We start from the raw sequence: 19,718 nt of genomic DNA, 5'->3' as shown, positions 1-19,718 counted from the left end.
GCTTTTTACCCCACTCTAACCGCGGCTGGTTAGGCAACTAACATGAACAGGGGATGATTATTGATATCCGATAAACGTGGCAACGGACTCGTGTCGAGAGAAAATGGGATTGTTCGATCGCTTAGCGAATCTTCTAGGTCTTAGGAAAAAAGAAGTAAACGTTTTAGTAGTGGGCCTTAATAACAGTGGTAAGTCGACGGTCATAAATAATTTCAAACGCGAGGATGACCGTTGCATAGACATAGTGCCCACTGTCGGGTTTAATGTCGAGAAATTTGCATGTAAGTTAAATAGCGAGGAGCGATCAAGTGCTCGAGATGTCAAATTATACTGCTTTCAATGCTATTTATTATCGCACCACCATTAATTCAAAATTTCACAAAACGTTCTATTTTTTTTACAATAAGGATCGAATAGAAAAAAATAATGCAGCTACGAATTCTTGTTCTCTAATTATAATAAATAATGAAAATTATATAAATATTTTAAAGACGGCACAAAAATATACTTGTTACCGCAAGATATATGCTTTGTTATCTCTTATAATTTTATATTTATTTTTTCACATTTTTACTTTTTGTACTTTTCGTATAGCGTTGATTTGTCTCCACAGCTTGTAATTGTGATAATGATCCAATCGATTTAGTAGTACTTACTAATTTTGGCGTCTTCCTTCTTTTAATTTTCTTATTTGTTAGACGACTATTTTCAAAGTCGTTATTAAATTTATCAGCAGATCGCGTTGTTGCTTTGATTTTTGTGATATTGTCAATTTCTAGACTAGACGACGAAGATATTCTTCTATGACTACGATGTAATGGAGTACTAGTGCCTAGTGGAATTATCTTTAGCTTCTTTTTAGGGTTTTCAAGTTTATCATGTGGTTTTGATGCAAACGAAAGATTTTCATTGATAGAACTGGCAGAATTTGCAGTCTGGTTGTTTTGGAAATTCAATTTGGTTTGTTTGAATCTGGTTTTAGGTTTATGTAATGGTGTTTCTTCTGTAAGGTTTTTATAAATTTTCGTTCGTTGTTTTGAAGTAGATGGAACTGGCTCTGTTTTCTTCTCTTTTATCGAAATTTGCAGAGAACTTTCAGTCCTTGCCTCTTTTGTTTGATTATCTTCCTCATTATCTGATGATTTATTATTTGTTAAAATAATCCTTTGTTTTTTTCTTTCATTCCATTTCTTTTGCAGTTGATGTCTTCTCTTGCTTTTTCTTAGCGACTTCTTTCGAATCAATTGCAAATCTACTAAAAGGCTTTCACAGCTGCTGGTATCCTGAACAATAAGAGATTATGATAAAATGTATTTTACTGATAAAATTTTTATTTAATTTTATATTTATTTAAATACTGTACATTCAATTCTAATGGACTGTCACTGTCGCTCGTCCGCATCCATGTAAATACAGAATCTTCTGTTAAAATCTTATCAAATGCTGTTGACAAGTCTGATATCTTGAACTCATTCAAGCATACTTTCAATTGTTGTTTTAGGTCATTGTTTAACTTGTCTTTTTCCATTGTATCAATGTTAATTTTATGTGGTCTTGCTTTATTCGAATGATAAAGTAAGTATATTATTAAGTTCATATATCTATCACTTTCTCTGTCGTGTACACCATACAATTCTAAAACAATATTCATATATCCCACATCAGACTGCAGAGTACAATGCTTCATGTGTGAAATTTGTTTCTAAAAACAGACATTATTTATTAGTGTATTGCATATAATTTATATAATTTAATGTACCGCTTATCCTCATAACACAAATATACTTTTAATGACAGGAATTGTTCTTGCCGAACGATGTAACAGTCAATATCGTGTTTACAGCTCTTTATAAAAGGAGTTAAATTTTCCAATTTGTCGAGGGGTATTTTGGTCAGCATGTCATCCATATCGATCGACATTGGCATTATCCATTTTCCCAGGTGGGCTTTTCCATCCTTAATGAAAAACTGTATGGCGTAAATGTCTTTCTTCTGTCGCTCGCTCGTCGACGTAAAGTTGAATACAACTTCGTCCTTTCGAAATTTGACGCAATGAAGACCGGCGAAATTGTAAAGGTCATTTTGCAGATCAACTTCGACATTTGATATTTCCCTGGGATGCGATGGAGTCTCCCTTTGCAATTCGGATACATGTTCCTCTACATTTTCAAAACGTACTGTGTCCAGTTCCCGTTCGCATTGTTCAATTATACATTTCAGATCCTTTATCTCTCGAAGCAATTTCTCCTTTTCCGCAGTTGAATCTAAAAATCATCAAATCAGTTATCCCTTCGTCTAAGTAGGGTTAGAATATTTAAGAAACAATTCGTGCACCTTCATTAGTCGGTTCGATACTGGCGTTATTGTTGGTGGAAGAGCTATCCGTTTGCATTTTTCGTTTCATTCCTATATCATTTGCAATAATAACAAAGTTGAACGATTTTAAGTAAACTTGCGCGCCAAAAGAACAGCTAGATGCGGTTAACCTGTCAACCACTCATTGCGATTCAAGAACAGCTATTGGTGCATCATTCCATGTTCATCGGAATCTAAAAATATGCACCAATCACGAATAGCTATTTGAGGAAGGAGTGCAGTATTCAATCTTCAATATTATGGTTCTCAAACATTTTCATCTCCGATTACTGGAAAGCATTTCTAGCTTTTTTATATTATTTATGCGACAATTTATTTTATTTTTTTATTTATTAATTTTATTTATTTATTTATTTTATTTTTATCTAAAAACGAATCACATTTGGCAAATAAATAATGAGATTGTAATAAGATTAAAATTGCGTTTAAGAGAGAGAGAAATTGCATTGAATGTCGTGAAAAATGAAATTTTTCGAAAAAGAAATCGGGAACTTTTCTATTATTCATGAGACAGAAATTGTATAAAAATGTTTTTACGAATTTTTTCTATGTACACAATGATAAATATAATATATATGTTATTATTGATTTGCTCGTACTTCGGTATAATAAGCGAAAATCGTTGTTTCAGTCAAGAATGTCAATTTTACCGCATTTGACATGTCGGGTCACGACCGTCATAGATCATTGTGGGAGCATTATTATAAAGATTGCCACGGGATCATCTTTATAATTGACAGTAGCGATAAACTCCGACTAGTTGTCGTGAAGGAAGAATTGGACATGCTCTTGCAACATCCTGATGTGGCAGGTATATTATCTTCCTTGCATAGGTAACTCATCAAATTAGCATCAGGAATCTCTATAATAAAAAATAATGATATAATAAATTTATTTAAAATATACAAGAAAATATATATCAATTATAAAAAAAATTTATAAAATATAATTATATACAAGAAAATATATATCAATTATAAAAAATATTTATAAAATATAATTACACCAAAATAACAAGAAGCGCAAGAGAAAAGACACATGTTATACTTCCGTAACAATCCTCCAATTATTTGAAACTCGATACACCGAGCAATTTATTAAATAATAATGAAGCAATTTATTAAATAATAATAAATGCGTGAAACTGATGCAGAGGCACATATTTCAGGCCGCAAGATACCCATCCTTTTCTTGGCGAATAAGATGGATTTACCCGACTCCTTGACTACCGTGAAGCTGGTCGCTGGACTGGGTCTCGACCGAATACAGAATAAACCCTGGCATATACGAGCAACAAACGCGATAACCGGCGAAGGTCTGCAGCCGGCGATCGAGTGGTTGACGGATCAAATTCGCGATATATACATCAACAAGAGATAAGACGCATCGACATCGTCTGCGACTGATTCGATGTCCTTTTCACGCAATCTGTCGGACGGCATCAGTGTCTGTAACGTCATTTATATGTTTATATCGTTTGTATTCGGTGTCACGAATCTCGTCACACTTGGACCGCGTTTGATTTGGCGCGAAAAATATTTGAAAATTTTCATAGCACCAGTTGAGCGTAAAATGGTAAATCAATCGTAGACATAAAGTACACGGATGGGTTTCGGTCATTTTTAACAAGCTCGGTTTATCAATTATATTTATAATTAATAATTTATAATTAATAATTATATTTATAATAAATAATAATAATTAATAATTATATTTATAATATTAATAATTTATTATATTTATTATATTATATTATTATATAATATTAATAATTTATTATATTTATTATATTATATTATTATATAATATTAATAATTTATTATATTAATAATTATATTTATAATAAATAATAATAATTAATAATTATATTTATAATTAATAATTTATAATTAATATTTATAATTGATAAATAATTCATACTATTCACATTCATAATTGATAAATCATACAGTCATGACGCATGGATATCTAGATGGGACACGTATTGAATCAACAGTCACGATGCACAAATTTCTAGACGCGATACATTCGACTCGGAAAGTAGCTATCTTCAAGCGTCAAGGACACTTTCGTAATGTCGAGTGAAATTCGTTCAGTATCTTGTGAATAACGGACAAGTCAACGATGCGAGATCTGGTGTAATGGCGCAAACTTTCAGTATAAATTTATTCTTATTACGAAAAGAAAGTATCTGTTTCACGGTGGAAAGTGTAAAAAAGTATCGAGTCAGGAATTTCGCGATTTTCGATTCTCGATCGGATCGGCGATTTTATGGCGACGTTTAATTGCGAAGCATCGCTGCAAGCTCAATTCAATTCCGTCCAAATGTAGCTGAATATGTAAGTACATAAAATATATAATGTATGTAAAAAATTATTACATCGTAATCTGAATGCAATTGCAACAATTTTTCAATCCAATCGCAATTTTTCTTTATCATGGTTCCGTATAATTAACACTGCAGAGAGAGATTTTGTCGTAATTAAAATAAACTATTCAATTTTAATGGATGTTTCATTTGAATTGATTTTCGTTCTTGCTATTTTAAAACTACGCATATTTATTTAGCTGTACATGCGTTTATTATATATATAGCGATAAGAAAATATATAGAATCATAAAATAAAATACACAAAAATTCAAAAAAAAGAGGCAACTGAAATAACTTATTTGAAATCAGACGCTCTCGTAAGATGTCGCCACCGGTTATTGAAATTTCGCGCCTCTGAAAGTATACTTTTTATTAAGGATCCTCAAGTAAGAAAATTAAGGCACTATTTTTATAAAACAAACAAGAGAGAAACAGATACACAGATGCATCTTGCGTAATTTTGAGACAGGAGAAGGCTGTCGAAAAAAAGGTGTCAAATTTAAAATGTCAAATTTATTTATAAATAATTATATTTATCATTTTTACGAAACAACGTTCTCCAACAATTTTCACAATATCATTTCAAATTTTATTTAATGTTTGTATGTATTTTTTATGGAATTATAGCTGGTACTGTCCGTTAGTATAAATATTTTAATAATGGTAAAAGATATTTATCGATTTACGTAGTCCATAAATGATATTTAAATACAATCAATATTCCCATTTTATCGATAAAAAAGTCACTTTAGGATCTTCTTAATTATAATCTTAAAAAACATGTACATAATTTGAGATATATTGTACGTTTTCTTTACTAAAATCTACTCAAAAAAGCGGAAATATTTCATTAATGGCGGACGACCAATCCGCATCCTGCAGCCTCTTAAGGTGCAATTTCATTGACGCTAGAAACCAGCGGCAAATTAAAATCACTAGACTTTCTCTAGATATGGCGTCAATAAAATAAAGTTCAAACAGTTTCAACTTTTTCAGTGTGTAAAGCGGTCTTTTCATTGACGCTACTTTTTAGCGTCAATGAAATTGCACCTAACAGTTGGCAGCCCTACGAGATAGGCTGTGCAGTACTGCGCGTATATAAAATAAATTTGAAATCGCTTCTAGCCTAACCATCTTCACGCGATCGACTTTATTTGAATTGCACGGCATCGCATCGAATTATGATGCGGCGCCGATTTGTTCGAACGTAATTCGGGACATCGCGATGCTGTATAAGCGTCGAATGAGCACGAATTGTCACGCAAATATAATAAATCACATCTACTCACCGTTCACCGGCTGTTCCACAGGCCGCTCCACTCGCTCGCCTCGAGACGTTTCATTCCGATCTTGATGCACACGATATCATCAACGCGAACGCGCGACACTTTATTCGGCACTCCCGATATTCGCTCGCATCCGATAATCATCATCAAGGGCGCAAATAACGCGATACGACTTCGCTCCATCTTCGCGATCGCGCTATCACTGAACTGTGAAAAATAGCTGTCGCGCACTTTCACCGACATATTATGAAAGTCGCGCGATCATCCTTGGACATTTTCGATGCTCTTTCACTCGCGATATTCGTTTAAAAACGGTTAAAAGACGCGAAAAATGCGGACGTACGACGATCCGTGTAACTGCGTATGACTCCGATTCACGTATGACGCGTATGACGTAGCAATGACGCGTATGACGTAGCAATCACGCGCTAACATGGCGGCCGAACCAGTGCGCAGAAACGAATGCGCACTGGTTCGGCCGCCATGTTAGCGCGTGTCGCTACGTCATACGCGTCATACGTGAATCGGAGTCATACGCAGTTACACGGATCGTCGTACGTCCGCATTTTTCGCGTCTTTTAACCGTTTTTAAACGAATATCGCGAGTGAAAGAGCGTCGAAAGTGTCCAAGGATGATCGCGCGACTTTCATAATATGTCGGTGAAAGTGCGCGACAGCTATTTTTCACAGTTCAGTGATAGCGCGATCGCGAAGATGGAGCGAAGTCGTGTCGCGTTATTTGCGCCCTTGATGATGATTATCGGATGCGAGCGAATATCGGGAGTGCCGAATAAAGTGTCGCGCGTTCGCGTTGATGATATCGTGTGCATCAAGATCGGAATGGGACGTCCCGAGGCGAGCGAGTGGAGCGGCCTGTGGAACAGCCGGTGAACGGTGAGTAGATGTGATTTATCATATTTGCGTGACAATTCGTGCTCATTCGACGCTTATACAGCATCGCGATGTCCCGAATTACGTTCGAACAAATCGGCGCTGCATCATAATTCGATGCGATGCCGTGCAATTCAAATAAAGTCGATCGCGTGAAGATGATTAGGCTAGAAGCGATTTCAAATTTATTTTATATACGCGCAGTGCTGCACAGCCTATCTCGTAGGGCTGCCAACTGTTAAGGTGCAATTTCATTGACGCTAAAAAGTAGCAAAAAGGCCGCTTTACACACTGAAAAAGTTGAAACTGTTTGAACTTTATTTTATTGACGCCATATCTAGAGAAAGTCTAGTGATTTTAATTTGTCGCTGGTTTCTAGCGTCAATGAAATTGCACCTTTATCCTTCACTTGAGGATCCCTAACCTTTTATGACCTTTTGCTATTTACGTCACGCGTAGGTTAGACGCACAGACGTCTATAGATGTGTTAGGCGTCATATCGACCGACCTGTAGCGTTTAACAGGTGGATTCTCTATCGGAGTGTCGATAAGAAGAGCATAGATTTTGGTGTTTGAAAATGTTGAGAAAACGCTTGTTAACATATTGTTTCGCGTTTGCCGTTTTTTTCAAGTTTACGAGTAGCTATAATGTCAAGAAATATTCGCTGCTTATGCCAAACGTGAGACCTGATACGGTAAGTATGAATTTTTTATCTTTTATAGAGGAAACAAGAATGTCCAGATAATCTTTGATAACATATGTTTTCGATGAAAAATAATATATGAGAAATTTGAAAATCTTTTCGCTGATATATATATTTTGTATCGTGTTCAATTTATTTTCTATGACAATTATATATTAATTGTATAATATAATGATAAAAAGTAAATTTATAATAAATGCGTTCTAGTTTCTGAATTTTTTGAATAGCTAGTGCATACATTTTTTTTATGGGTATAAATTATCCGAAATATTCAATATATCCTATTTTATTATTTTTTTTAATAGCCTGAATTGTATCTGTGCACTCCAGTTCGGGTAGATTTTACAAAAAATTATTATATCACTGGTTTTGAGCCAAATGCAACAATGGAAACAGCTCATCACATACTCGTCTATGGTTGCTCAAAGCCGGGTAGTGCAAAACCAGTTTGGAATTGTGGAGAAATGATTAGTTCAAATCAAAATACAGCATCTCCTTGTAGCGAAGGGACTCAGGTAAAAATTAAATTTATATAATATATCTTGCAAATTCCCTGGATATATTTAGATTATAAATAAATCTTTTATTTTAATAGATTATTTACGCATGGGCAAGGGATGCTCCTGTATTAAATCTACCAGATGGAGTGGGCTTTAAAGTAGGTGGGGACTCTTCTATACAGTATATTGTCTTGCAGGTGCATTATGCACATATCGATCACTTCAAGGATGGCAGAACAGATAACTCAGGTGTAATTTTACATTATACAACACATGCAATGAACAAATTGGCTGGGATCATTTTGTTAGGAACAGGTGGCGTTATACCACCTAGAGAAGTAGTACATATGGAAACTTCTTGTCCTATAATAGAAAATAAGACTATTTATCCATTCGCATATAGAACGCACACTCATTCACTTGGAAAGGTAGTATCTGGTTATGTGGTAAAACCGAATAACGAGTGGATCGAACTCGGTAAGAGAGATCCATTGACTCCTCAAATGTTTTATCCCGTTACTAACAAAGTTCCAATTACCTATGGTGATAGACTGACGGCGCGTTGTACGATGGAAAATATACGCGATAGACCCACCTATATAGGTATGACAAATGAAGACGAAATGTGTAACATGTACATTATGTATTATGTTGAGAATGATACTCCCTTAAAACGAAAATATTGCTTCTCTCAAGGACCACCTATGTATTATTGGAGCCAAGATTTCATAAATATTCCTGACAAAGAGGCATCTACATTGTAATATTCCTAATATTGTTTTATTTAATTTAATTAACTATATTATTTTGATATAATTATATATATTATTTTGATATAATTATATATTATTTTGATATAATTATATATTATTTTGATATAATAATAAAATCTCAATTTTTTATTTTAGTATGTAAAATTAGGAAAAATATTTCCTAATATTTCCACATACTGTATTTTTAAATCTATTTAAATTCAATAGGAAATTTATGTTTGCAGATCAAACCGTCCTAACATGATTTACAAATGATTTTTAATTATATATAATCACATTTATATTACTAGATTTTTTATGAAATTTACATGAATTTAATTAATTGTAACCTTATCTTATTAAATTTAAAATTATTTATATAATATTTGATTTTATATAATATTTGTTATAGAGATATATAAAATTTTAATAAAGTGATTTGTTTTTTAAGATAAAATAGAAGCAATATTCTCTTTTTAATCTGGAGGTAAAAATATTTTTATGAAATAATTTATTAATTGAATTATTAATTTTAAAATAAAATATAATTATGTGCACAAATTATTCAGAAAGAATTTCTTACTTTTCAAGTGATTATAGATGAAAATATTGTAATCAGGGTATATATTGTACTTATTTTATGCATGCGTAATACTCAAAAGATTCAATACTAATTTATAATAATGAAATACCTCTTCTTGTCAATTGTTATAAATGTGACATATGACCATCTGTTTGAATTGCTATTGCAATCTACTGCAAGTTGCCGATTGGTTGTTGATATATAATATGTATAATTTTTGTTTGACAAAAACTAGTCTACATTGATTAGTAGTCTAAATTGGCTATTTAATCATTAATATTATACTTTACAATGTACTGTGCAATGTACTTTTAAAATTACAAAAATTTAATCTTATATATTATTTTATATTGAAGTTATATATGTGTGTGGATCTCGAAGCACTATGCAGATGTGATATAGAAAGATAAATTAATCTTAGGCCTAGTGTTTCAGTTAATATTTATAATTATGTTTATTTATGTGTATTTTACGATTATGTTTGTTTATGTGTATTTTACGATTAAATATAATTTGTGAAGAAAAAAGAATTATTGGACATAATATATATAGTGCTCTCAATGAATTGGCTATTAAAATAAAAAAAAATATATATATCTTCTTCTATTTTAATAGTCAATTTATTGAGCATACAATCAGAAATTGAAACATTTGACAATTATATACACGATATAATTTAAATAATTCTGCAATATTACTAGCAAAAAAATATTGCATTTTATATAATTTATCTTTCGTAGCATATACATTCCAAATCGATTTTTAGAATTACATATATAAACAGATGCAATTCTTCATTAATTAATAATAATTAAAACTATTATTAATTATTAATTAATGAATTAATTTTGTTAGCAAAAAGAAAATATGCTAAAAAATGTATAGATACATTAATTAATTAATTTTATTTTATACATTTAAAAGTTATATTCTTTACTAAGATCAAAATAGTGCTATTATATTAATCGTGCGAAACTTTAATTAATCTCTGACTTTATTTATAACTATTAGATAATAATTTAATTAGCAATTTGAAGAGAATTATTTTAGATAGAATGTTTTTCCCGAAGTAAAATATCAATGTAAAATCGGTAAGAATATTCCAAAAAAATGTAACGAAATTTGTCTTCAATATCTTCTCCAAATACTGTATATATGTATACAATCGCTCAGGAATGTTCACCTGAAACTCCTCGAGATTATATTTAAATTGTTAAATAAAGAAATATAGATCTTTTTCCCCGTCTCAGCATGTTTTTCGCGGGACAATGGATGGATATTTATTTTCGAACATATATAAGCGCCACTATCGTCGCTAAAAAAATCTAATTATAGGATTTATGAACTCAATAAACTTGTGCAAAAAAAAAATCTGTCTCGTGATTTCGTTTCACGTTATTTGCGATGCGCAACAAATACATTTCCAGAGGACAATTTCAGAGAAGTACATTCATTCTCTCTCTCTCTCTCTCTCTCTCTCTCTCTCTCTCTCTCTCTCTCTCTCTCTCTCTCTCTCTCTCTCTCTCTCTCTCTCTCTCTCTCTCTCTCTCTCTCTTTCTCTCTCTCTCTCTTTCTATCTTTCTCTCTTTTCGCAATGCATTCTCGTAATTGAAATATACTCGTGTGTACATTTGTGTAATACCTACAATACGTTGCTCTAGTGACCGAATGTAAAAACGATATCACATCACGTATAGTCCATATTGCGTTATATAATAACGTTCTCTTGGTCGCATATGGAATTGGCGACCTTTTGTTTGCACATTTCAAATATAATAAATTATATTGCAGCGTTTATTGTTATTGTTATTATTCATCACACAACATGCATTCGGTTGTCGCGTTCTGTTCACTTAATAATCTATTTTTATATATCGTAGACGTTTGCTGTTTGAAATTAATCCTACGTGTTCAGAGTTTGCTATAGATAATTTCATAATTATCTAGATAAAGATAAAAATATGTAAATTTATCTTAGATGAGATAAAGATGATTTTGCTTTTACTTAATCTAGATGAAAAATGAGATAATTATTGCGATAATCTAGATAATTATGTAGATATTTTTGTTTATTTTAGAAGACTATAAATTTGTAAAAAATGTGACGCAGATTATAAATGGGATATTAAAATCATAAACACATATTCTTTCTCTTTTCCTAAAGAATATTTAATATTATAAAGAAATAATAGCAAAAAGGTATATATATATATATAAATGATATGATAAATATTTATTTATTAATTTATATTTATAATATATTTATAATATATTAATAATAATAATATAAAAAATATATTTTAGATATTTTAGATAGAGTTTTAGAAGCTTGCCTGGAAAACTTTTTTGCATAATGAAAACGTCATCTTAGACAATTTTTAGATAAGATGACATATATTTTTCATCTCTTCAAGATAAAGATAAATTTGTATTTCTTCATCTAGTTAAAGATAAAGATGATCCATTTCTTTATCTACATGATTATCTAGATAATTTTATTTAGATACCAGCAAACATTGTACGTGTTACACGATGCATAATTGTTTTCCTTATTGCTGAAAGTAATTTATAATATTACTCGCGGACTTTATCATTTTGTTGTTGACACGGATTGTGTATCGTAGCAAAGGAAGACATCAGATTAATGGGCGTGCAGGCTCGGCGTTGATGGTGGCTCTAAACAGGATCGTGAAAACGAGTTATGGACTCTGGCGACTTAAATTAAGTACGGACGTTCGCTACAACGTAATTCGCGCGGTTCCATTAAACTTAAAGGGTGCATCAGGAGAAAGGTAATCCCGTCGAGGTCTTTAGCACCGCGATAAAGCACGTTTCGCACGGCTTTATGTCGGATTTATCGTGCGTGTTTCCCATACAACGTTCATCTCGTTAGTTTCCCGTATATTTTTTTTTTGAAGCATCCCGTTATCGATCGATTAATGAAAAGCTGGCGAATCAATGCAATGAATTCGATCGAATGGTGCTAGGTCGTGTTGTTACGTGTCTAACGTCTATTAATGCAGACAGATCGAGACGATGAATTAGTTGACCTTCAATCAACCGTTACACTGGTCGTATTTGCTGATCACAAATTACATTCGTGAAGTCTGACTGAGAATATTGGACTGCGAGAAATCGAGCTATTTATAAGCGATAGTTAATGTGTTTAGACGACAAACGAAATTAATTGGCCCGGTGAAGTTATAAGAATTGATTAATCGATTATCTCAAATGGTGCTTCTTGCTATTTTATACACATCGAGATTTGTTAGCAATATACATAATCTTTTTTATTATATAATACATATAATTAAAATAATAATTGGAAAAAACTTGCACCCGTACTTTCAATATTTTCGAATCAACCTTTTTCTTTAGGAAAATAATAAAATATTAGTCATTTTTGAGTTATAATAAATTTTAAGAACAGAAACTTCTTTTTTCATAAATATTTTATCAAAAATAAAAATAAATAATAAAATTTTATTCTATAGATTATGTTTTAATAGAAAATCAAATTAATCAATGAATATTCATAATTAATCATGGACAGATTAATTATGGATATTCATTGATTGAAAATTAAGGATTGTAAAAACCAATAGGACAATTAAATTTTCGGCAAAAAGAATTGATTCTAAATTAATTAAAAATTAAATTAAATTAATTAAGAATTTCTGTGGACATTATATATGTATAAGTTTATTAGTAACATTTTTATATTTTATATTATATTTATTTTATTATATGTATATGCAAATCTCAACAAATTTTATTAAATAAACTTTTGAATCAATTTTTGATAATGATAAAAATTTATAGAAGAGAAGATCAGCTACTTTTGTCTATCTGATATGAATTATAAATGAATATAAATCTATTTTTGATTTGAATTATAAATATAAATTTGCAGACATTTCGCGTTGCTTTTATGGATATTACTTTATCGTTTTTATTGTTGCAGAATGTCTAGAGTTGCTAAAAGTGTGTCGATGACTGGTGAGGTACGTTTTTAAAAAACAAATGACCGGAGAAAGTGCAGCCAACGAGTTAAAGAATCTAACGGAGGTGTGGTCGGCGTTTTTAAGAGCCATTGATGAAACCCGAAAGAGTTAATAAAGTCTCCTCTCTCTCTCTCTCGCTCTTCGCACGATGTCTGTCCCAGGTATGATAATTTACAGTTATGTCAGCTCGAAATCGTCTGTTTCACAATTAAGTTAAGTCATCATGTGTGATGCTGCAACGAGTTTATAAATCTAATACTAATCAATTTTCGATCAAACTCTTATTTTCACTTGTTTATAAAGGGAAAGATTGCATTCGAGATTGAACAGATGATTTCAGAGATGATACGTTTTTTAAATAGTTTTGCTTATTCTCTTCACAACATCCGGATATACAGTATGCGTTCCACATTGTTTCTCTAACGAACGCTTTTTTTTCCTAACGTTGTTCTGTATTTTAAAATTATTTGCATCGAGCGCATTTTTTTACGGTAGTTTCACGCGCAGATATTATATCTGTAGACCTCACGCGACGATAATCGGGCAATTATTAATGCGAAAATTGCTTTCGTACTTTCGTTTCTTCCGGTTACGACCTACTTTGTATACGCGCAGGAAACATTTGACACGCAGGGAAGTGTTTTAGATTTTCGTACGAGTGACGCGATCGAATCGCTCACTTGTAAAATCGAGAACCGGTTTTGCTCATTATCGTCGCCCTCTTGCACGCGTCTCCTTCTGACGAGAGTTCACGTCAATATACATATAGACAATATGTCTGGCGCAATTTGATAGTCGTTCTTTGTGCGCGATGAATGAATATACCCATCGTAGAATTCCGTATCTATTTTAATCGCGCTAATTCCAGAGATATCTGAGAACGTTTCAGAGCTAAAGCAATATTCTATGAACATTAAATTTCGAATTAATTTTAACGATTGAATTTCAATTCTCTTTGAACCTAGTTACACATTTCAGACGAAAAGTTTGAAGAGAGTACATTTTTTTCTATTTTTCTAAACACCAAGTTAAAAATAAACTTTTATTTTTAAATAAAATTATTTGTAGTAAAAAAGCCAACATTTTTAGAATTCCAATTCAAAATACAAGCAGCTTGATTCGCCCAAGTCTGCTCACATAAGACCATTTTCTCAATTTTGCGATGTGTCTTGGAGAAGAGAGTTTTTCCTTACATCTTTGTCAAATAGAATCTTGTTAAAGACAAAAAAAGAGATATATTATACCTTGATTTTCCCTTGCACCAATTTCATCTAACGATCTTCTGTGAATTTCATTAAATTTCGAGTTAATTTTAAAATTAATAATAATCTTCTGTGAATTTCATTAAATTTCGAGTTAATTTTAACAATTGAAATTCAATTCTCTTTGAATCTAGTTACACATTTCAAACGAAAAGTTTGAAGAGAGTACATTTTTTCTATTTTTTTTAACATCAAGTTAAAAATTAACCTTCATTTTTAAATAAAATTATGGGTGTAACAAAAAAAGTCAACATTCAACATTTTTAGAATTCCAATTCGAAGTAGAAGCAGCTTGATTTGTCCAAGTCTGCTCACATAAAACCATTTTCTCAATTTTGCGATGTGTCTTGGAGAAGAGAGTTTTTTTCTTATACCTTTGTCAAACAGAATCTTGTTGAAGACAAAAAAAGAGATATATTATACCATTGCCTTGACTTTCCCTTGCACCAATTTCTAACGATATTCTGTGAATTTAATTAAATTTTGAATTAATTTTAACGATCGAATTTCAATTGTCATTTGAACCTAGGTACACATTTCAAACGAAAAGTTTGAAGAGAGTACATTTTTTTCTATTTTTTTAAACATTAAGTTAAAAATAACCTTTTATTTTTGAATAAAATTATCTATAACAAAAAGCCAACATTCAACATTTTTAGAATTCCAATTCGAAATAGAAGCAGCTTAATTCGCCCAAGTCTGCTCATATAAGACCATTTTCTCAATTTTGCGATATGTCTTGGAGTAGAGAGTTTTTTCCTTACACCTTTGTCAAACAGAATCTTGTTGAAGACAAAAAAGGGGTATATTATACCATTGCTTTGACTTTCCCTTGCACCAATTTCATCTAAAGATATTCTGTGAATTTCATTAAATTTTAAATTAATTTTAACGATCGAATTTCACTTCTCATTTGAACCTAGTTACACATTTCAAACGAAAAGTTTGAAGAGAGTACATTTTTTTAATTTTTTTAAATATCAAGTTAAAAATAACCTTTTATTTTTGAATAAAATTATCTGTAGCAAAAGCCAACATTCAATATTTTTAGAATTTTAATTCGAAATAGAAGCAGCTTGATTCGCCCAAGTCTGCTCACATAAGACAATTTTCTCAATTTTGCGATATGTCTTGAATTAGAGAGTTTTTTCCTTACACCTTTGTCAAACAGAATCTTGTTGAAGACAAAAAAGGGGTATATTATACCATTGCCTTGACTTTTCCTTGCACCAATTTCATCTAAAGATATTCTGTGAATTTCATTAAATTTTGAATTAATTTTAACGATCGAATTTCACTTCTCATTTGAACCTAGTTACACATTTCAAACGAAAAGTTTGAAGAGAGTACATTTTTTTAATTTTTTTAAATATCAAGTTAAAAATAACCTTTTATTTTTGAATAAAATTATCTGTAGCAAAAGCCAACATTCAATATTTTTAGAATTTTAATTCGAAATAGAAGCAGCTTGATTCGCCCAAGTCTGCTCACATAAGACCATTTTCTCAATTTTGCGATATGTCTTGGAGTAGAGAGTTTTTTCCTTACACCTTTGTCAAACAGAATCTTGTTGAAAACAAAATAAGAGATATATTATACCATTGCCTCGACTTTCCCTTGCATCAGTTTCATCTAACGATATATAGTGAAAGTTTGTATGACGCGACAGGAGAGTTATATACGAGGGTTGACCGTGCAGAGGGTTAAAGATCGATTCGCGTCATGCGGTGAGCAGCATCAGTATTTCGATTTAACGGGAGTAGAGAGGAGGCTGTTGCGAAGAATACGAATTACTCGTGGCAAAATAAATCGATGAGACTTTGTGAGACTTGGCGACACGTGACTCGCGTGTCAAGCAGATCCGTGTGCTCGAAAGCGAAGTTCAGGCCCGACCGAATATAGATCGAATGTTCGATCACTTCTGCTCCATTAGTCGATCAGTGTCACGCGTCGAGAACACGGGGAGATTACTTTTGCTACGATCATTTTACAGGCTGAATCCTCGATATGTGCTTTCTCTCTGATATGGATGGCTCAAAGCGAAATATTGTGCATAAAAGGAATAAGGAAAACGGGGCGAATGTTTCATCTTTCCAGCAAGATTAGGGGCGAACGAAATATATATCTCGCTCAGTCTTCTCAATCGTTTTTCTCTCTATTTATCTGTTTATCTCTTTTATGCGAGACTTACGTTTTGCTATATAATAAATCTCTCATCAATTATGCACGCACTTCACATAAACCGGTATTCTGCTAACCGGATAAACATACATATAAAATGCTGCTATCTTAATAGAATATCGGCGCTATAAGACGCCATTTTTTTAAGAGGTGGTAAATTAAATAGATAAATAAATTCAGAGAAGCGTACATCTCGCTCGTGAGAAAGTTGCCAGAACTCTGGATAAATGGCAATTTATCCAACTGCCATTAGTTGAATATATCTAATGGATAGAGGCCCATAAACTTGATTCTCGTCGGCGGTTTCGCTCATAATTTCGTTACCTTCGTGTCGCGCACGAAAGTAAAATTTATACGTGCATCGGTATACCTTGTATGAGTCACGTATTTTCAATCATCGATATGTTCGAATACCGTACAAATTTCTCTGTTATTCTTCCTACGGACAATGCTCCGCGATCAATATTCACGACGATGACTTAGAAAGCTGACATACGTGTAGCGCGAACGCGATATACGCTGATGTATCATTAATCATCATCTATATGTCTGTAGTTCATGTTTCCTATTCTTAATCACTCCGTGCATTTCCAGCTTCGCGTTACGAGCTCTCGCGAAATTGACGTGCTCTATTCTCATCGTGTGTCTGGACATTAATAACGCGAAGAATATTAATAAACATTTATTAATTGCCATACATGTAATATACTCTCTACGCAAACATTAATATCGGAAATATTAATAAACATTTATTGGAGTTATAGCGTTTAATTACGTTTGTATCGTATACATAAAATTATGAAAAAAGTGGCAGGAAATCTTTCGACTTATTTAATCCACGCGATAAAAGTTACATTTATTAATAATTTTAATCGAGTAGAGATTGCACGTTATAACTTTGCCCGATGTAAAAAGAAACAGACGCGCGATACGCCACAGTTGCTTATAAATATATGTCCGTACCAGTTGCCTTAGTAATCCTGACTTTCATACGGAACAAATTAATAGTTGGTGTAAGCCGGCTGCTTGTTGCGGAGATGCTAACGTTGCTTGGTTATCGAACTTCTAGGCAAGCAAGATATCGAGTTCGCAACAATTACCGTTCTTGCATGAAAGTCCTGTGATATCATACCGCTTCGCAACTCCCAACGCGGAATGATGTTTGACGTTTTCGAGCCGCGCGCGAATTATGTACTTCGACCGGGTGCGCGCAAACTTCTCTGATATTCCCGGCTGTCTCTACATGAAAATGGATGTAGAGAGAAATACGAATGTGAAATAAACATGAGGTCGCAACTCGGATTATATATTAACGTCGTTTTCGCCCTCCTCGCACTGAGAAAAAAATCTGGTTGCATTAATTAGAATTCTGGTAGATTCAACTAGTATGTCTGGAAAATGGACGAACCCCAGAATTCTTGTAGGAATTACCAGATGAATCTGATTAATTTCTTCCTGTTAAATTTACCAAATTTTCTGGTTAATAATACTAAACTCGCCAGCACCAAGTCGTCTAAAATTTTGTCCATCTAATCTCAAAAGTCTGTTTAATATTCTGAACTCCAACAAAATTCTTGGATAAATTCAATCCAGATTATTGAATAAATTATTTTAATTTCAGTTTGTCAGAAATTAAACTGATAAGCAGTGATGCAAGAAGAGGATGCAGCTCAAAGACACAAACAGAGAGCTAGCGTCCTCTTTCTGGCACTACTGCTCGTAGGAGAAAAAAAATATACTTTGGATTTAATGTTAATACTAGTCCTTTAAATGCATTTTATGGCAAATATTGAATACGAGTTAAGTTAAGAAGCAAGCAAAGAAATTAATGTAACAATAAATTTTATAGATCCAACCAGAAAATACTAACCAAATCCTTATAGTAAAATCTATTAAACGTTCTAGTTATAAAAAAATCGAGTCTTATCATGATAAATAGAAATTCTTGTTTGATTTAAAAATGCCTTCAATCATATACGTCTTGTTGATATAATCAAACGATTTTTCTCACACTGAGAAAGAAATCTGGTTGCATTAATTAGAATTCTGATAGATTCAACCAGTATGTCTGTTGGAAAATGAACGAACCAGAATTCTTGTAGGAATTACCAGATGAATTTGATTAATTTCTTCCTGTTCAATTTATCAAATTTTCTGGTTAATAATACTAAACTCGCCAGCACCAAGTCGCCTAAAATTTTGTCCATCTAATCTCAAAAGTCTGTTTACTATTCTGAACTCCAAAATTATTGGATAAATTCAATCCAGATTATTGAATAAATTATTTTAATTTCAGTTTGTTAGAAATTAAATTGATAAGCAGTGATGCAAGAAGAGGATGCAGCTCAAACACACACAATCAGAGAGCTAGCGTCCTCTTTCTGGCACTACTGCTCGTAAGAGAAAAAAAATATACTTTGGATTTAATGTTAATACTAGTCCTTTAAATGCATTTTATGGCAAATATTGAATACGAGTTAAGTTAAGAAGCAAGCAAAGAAATTAATGTAACAAGAAATTTTATAGATCCAACCAGAAAATACTAACCAAATCCTTATAGTAAAATCTGTTAAACGTTCTAGTTATAAAAAAAATCGAGCCTTATCATGATAACTAGAAATTCTTGTTTGATTTAACCAAAATGCCTTCAATCATATACGTCTTGTCGGTACAATCAAATGATTTTTCTCAGTGCGTAATTCCATACTATCCTAAGTCCCTCTTACGATCTGATACTAAGCAAACATCCGTAGGTTCAAGAAAAATATTTTCGATCGGTTCCTAATTTTTTTCAATCTCGATTTCGTT

The 19,718-nt window shown here is 32.2% G+C and overlaps 4 protein-coding genes across 5 annotated transcripts in view; 3 read left to right on the top strand and 1 right to left on the bottom strand.

Annotated features, from left to right (window-relative positions):
- The first annotated feature begins 7 nt into the window (after positions 1–7).
- LOC105248303 (ADP-ribosylation factor-like protein 6) lies at positions 8–4,006 on the top strand. Of its 2 annotated transcripts, none has more exons than XM_011253033.3 (3): positions 8–188; positions 3,008–3,187; positions 3,545–4,006. In XM_011253033.3, the coding sequence occupies exons 1-3, from the start codon at positions 104–106 to the stop codon at positions 3,754–3,756; spliced, it is 477 nt and encodes a 158-aa protein (XP_011251335.1). In that variant the 5' UTR covers positions 8–103; the 3' UTR covers positions 3,757–4,006. The 2 variants fall into 2 exon arrangements, with proteins under 2 accessions (XP_011251335.1, XP_011251334.1); XM_011253032.2 differs by having other exon boundaries at positions 8–281.
- On the bottom strand, positions 501–3,087 carry LOC105248302. The gene is made up of 5 exons (XM_011253031.3): positions 2,976–3,087; positions 2,335–2,549; positions 1,786–2,264; positions 1,364–1,702; positions 501–1,283 (listed from the first exon to the last, which is right to left on the bottom strand). The coding sequence occupies exons 2-5, from the start codon at positions 2,402–2,404 to the stop codon at positions 555–557; spliced, it is 1,617 nt and encodes a 538-aa protein (XP_011251333.1). The 5' UTR covers positions 2,405–2,549; positions 2,976–3,087; the 3' UTR covers positions 501–554.
- A 3,375-nt stretch (positions 4,007–7,381) lies between the features above and the next one.
- Positions 7,382–8,902, top strand: LOC105248300 (peptidylglycine alpha-hydroxylating monooxygenase). Its single transcript, XM_011253030.3, has 3 exons — positions 7,382–7,619; positions 7,934–8,143; positions 8,224–8,902. The coding sequence occupies exons 1-3, from the start codon at positions 7,503–7,505 to the stop codon at positions 8,890–8,892; spliced, it is 996 nt and encodes a 331-aa protein (XP_011251332.1). The 5' UTR covers positions 7,382–7,502; the 3' UTR covers positions 8,893–8,902.
- A 4,525-nt stretch (positions 8,903–13,427) lies between these two features.
- LOC105248299 (flocculation protein FLO11) overlaps positions 13,428–19,718 on the top strand; it is a 56,221-nt gene continuing 49,930 nt past the window's right edge. Inside the window, exon 1 of the mRNA XM_020026593.2 lies at positions 13,428–13,628. The gene's annotated coding sequence lies outside the window, so the exon portion shown is untranslated. The remainder of the gene's footprint in view (positions 13,629–19,718) is intronic.

Source organism: Camponotus floridanus, unplaced genomic scaffold, assembly GCF_003227725.1.
Source record: "Camponotus floridanus strain SB8 unplaced genomic scaffold, Cflo_v7.5 scaffold28, whole genome shotgun sequence".
In the NCBI taxonomy this organism is placed as follows: Eukaryota; Metazoa; Arthropoda; class Insecta; order Hymenoptera; family Formicidae; genus Camponotus; species Camponotus floridanus.
Note: the sequence above shows the minus strand (reverse complement) of the source record. Positions and strands in the feature narration are given on the sequence as shown.

Bases quoted from the DNA above. Each gene is read 5' to 3' on its own strand.
- LOC105248303 (XM_011253032.2), top strand. From the start codon at position 104: ATGGGATTGTTCGATCGCTTAGCGAATCTTCTAGGTCTTAGGAAAAAA. The intron at 282-3,007 runs GTAAGTTAAATA...TCGTTGTTTCAG, and splicing joins TAATGTCGAGAAATTTGCAT to TCAAGAATGTCAATTTTACC. The intron at 3,188-3,544 runs GTATATTATCTT...CACATATTTCAG, and splicing joins GCAACATCCTGATGTGGCAG to GCCGCAAGATACCCATCCTT.
- LOC105248302 (XM_011253031.3), bottom strand. From the start codon at position 2,404: ATGAAACGAAAAATGCAAACGGATAGCTCTTCCACCAACAATAACGCC. The intron at 1,703-1,785 runs GTATATTTGTGT...GTCTGTTTTTAG, and splicing joins AACAATTCCTGTCATTAAAA to AAACAAATTTCACACATGAA. The intron at 1,284-1,363 runs GTACAGTATTTA...CTTATTGTTCAG, and splicing joins ACAGTCCATTAGAATTGAAT to GATACCAGCAGCTGTGAAAG.
- LOC105248300 (XM_011253030.3), top strand. From the start codon at position 7,503: ATGTTGAGAAAACGCTTGTTAACATATTGTTTCGCGTTTGCCGTTTTT. The intron at 7,620-7,933 runs GTAAGTATGAAT...TTTTTTTAATAG, and splicing joins CAAACGTGAGACCTGATACG to CCTGAATTGTATCTGTGCAC. The intron at 8,144-8,223 runs GTAAAAATTAAA...TTATTTTAATAG, and splicing joins CTTGTAGCGAAGGGACTCAG to ATTATTTACGCATGGGCAAG.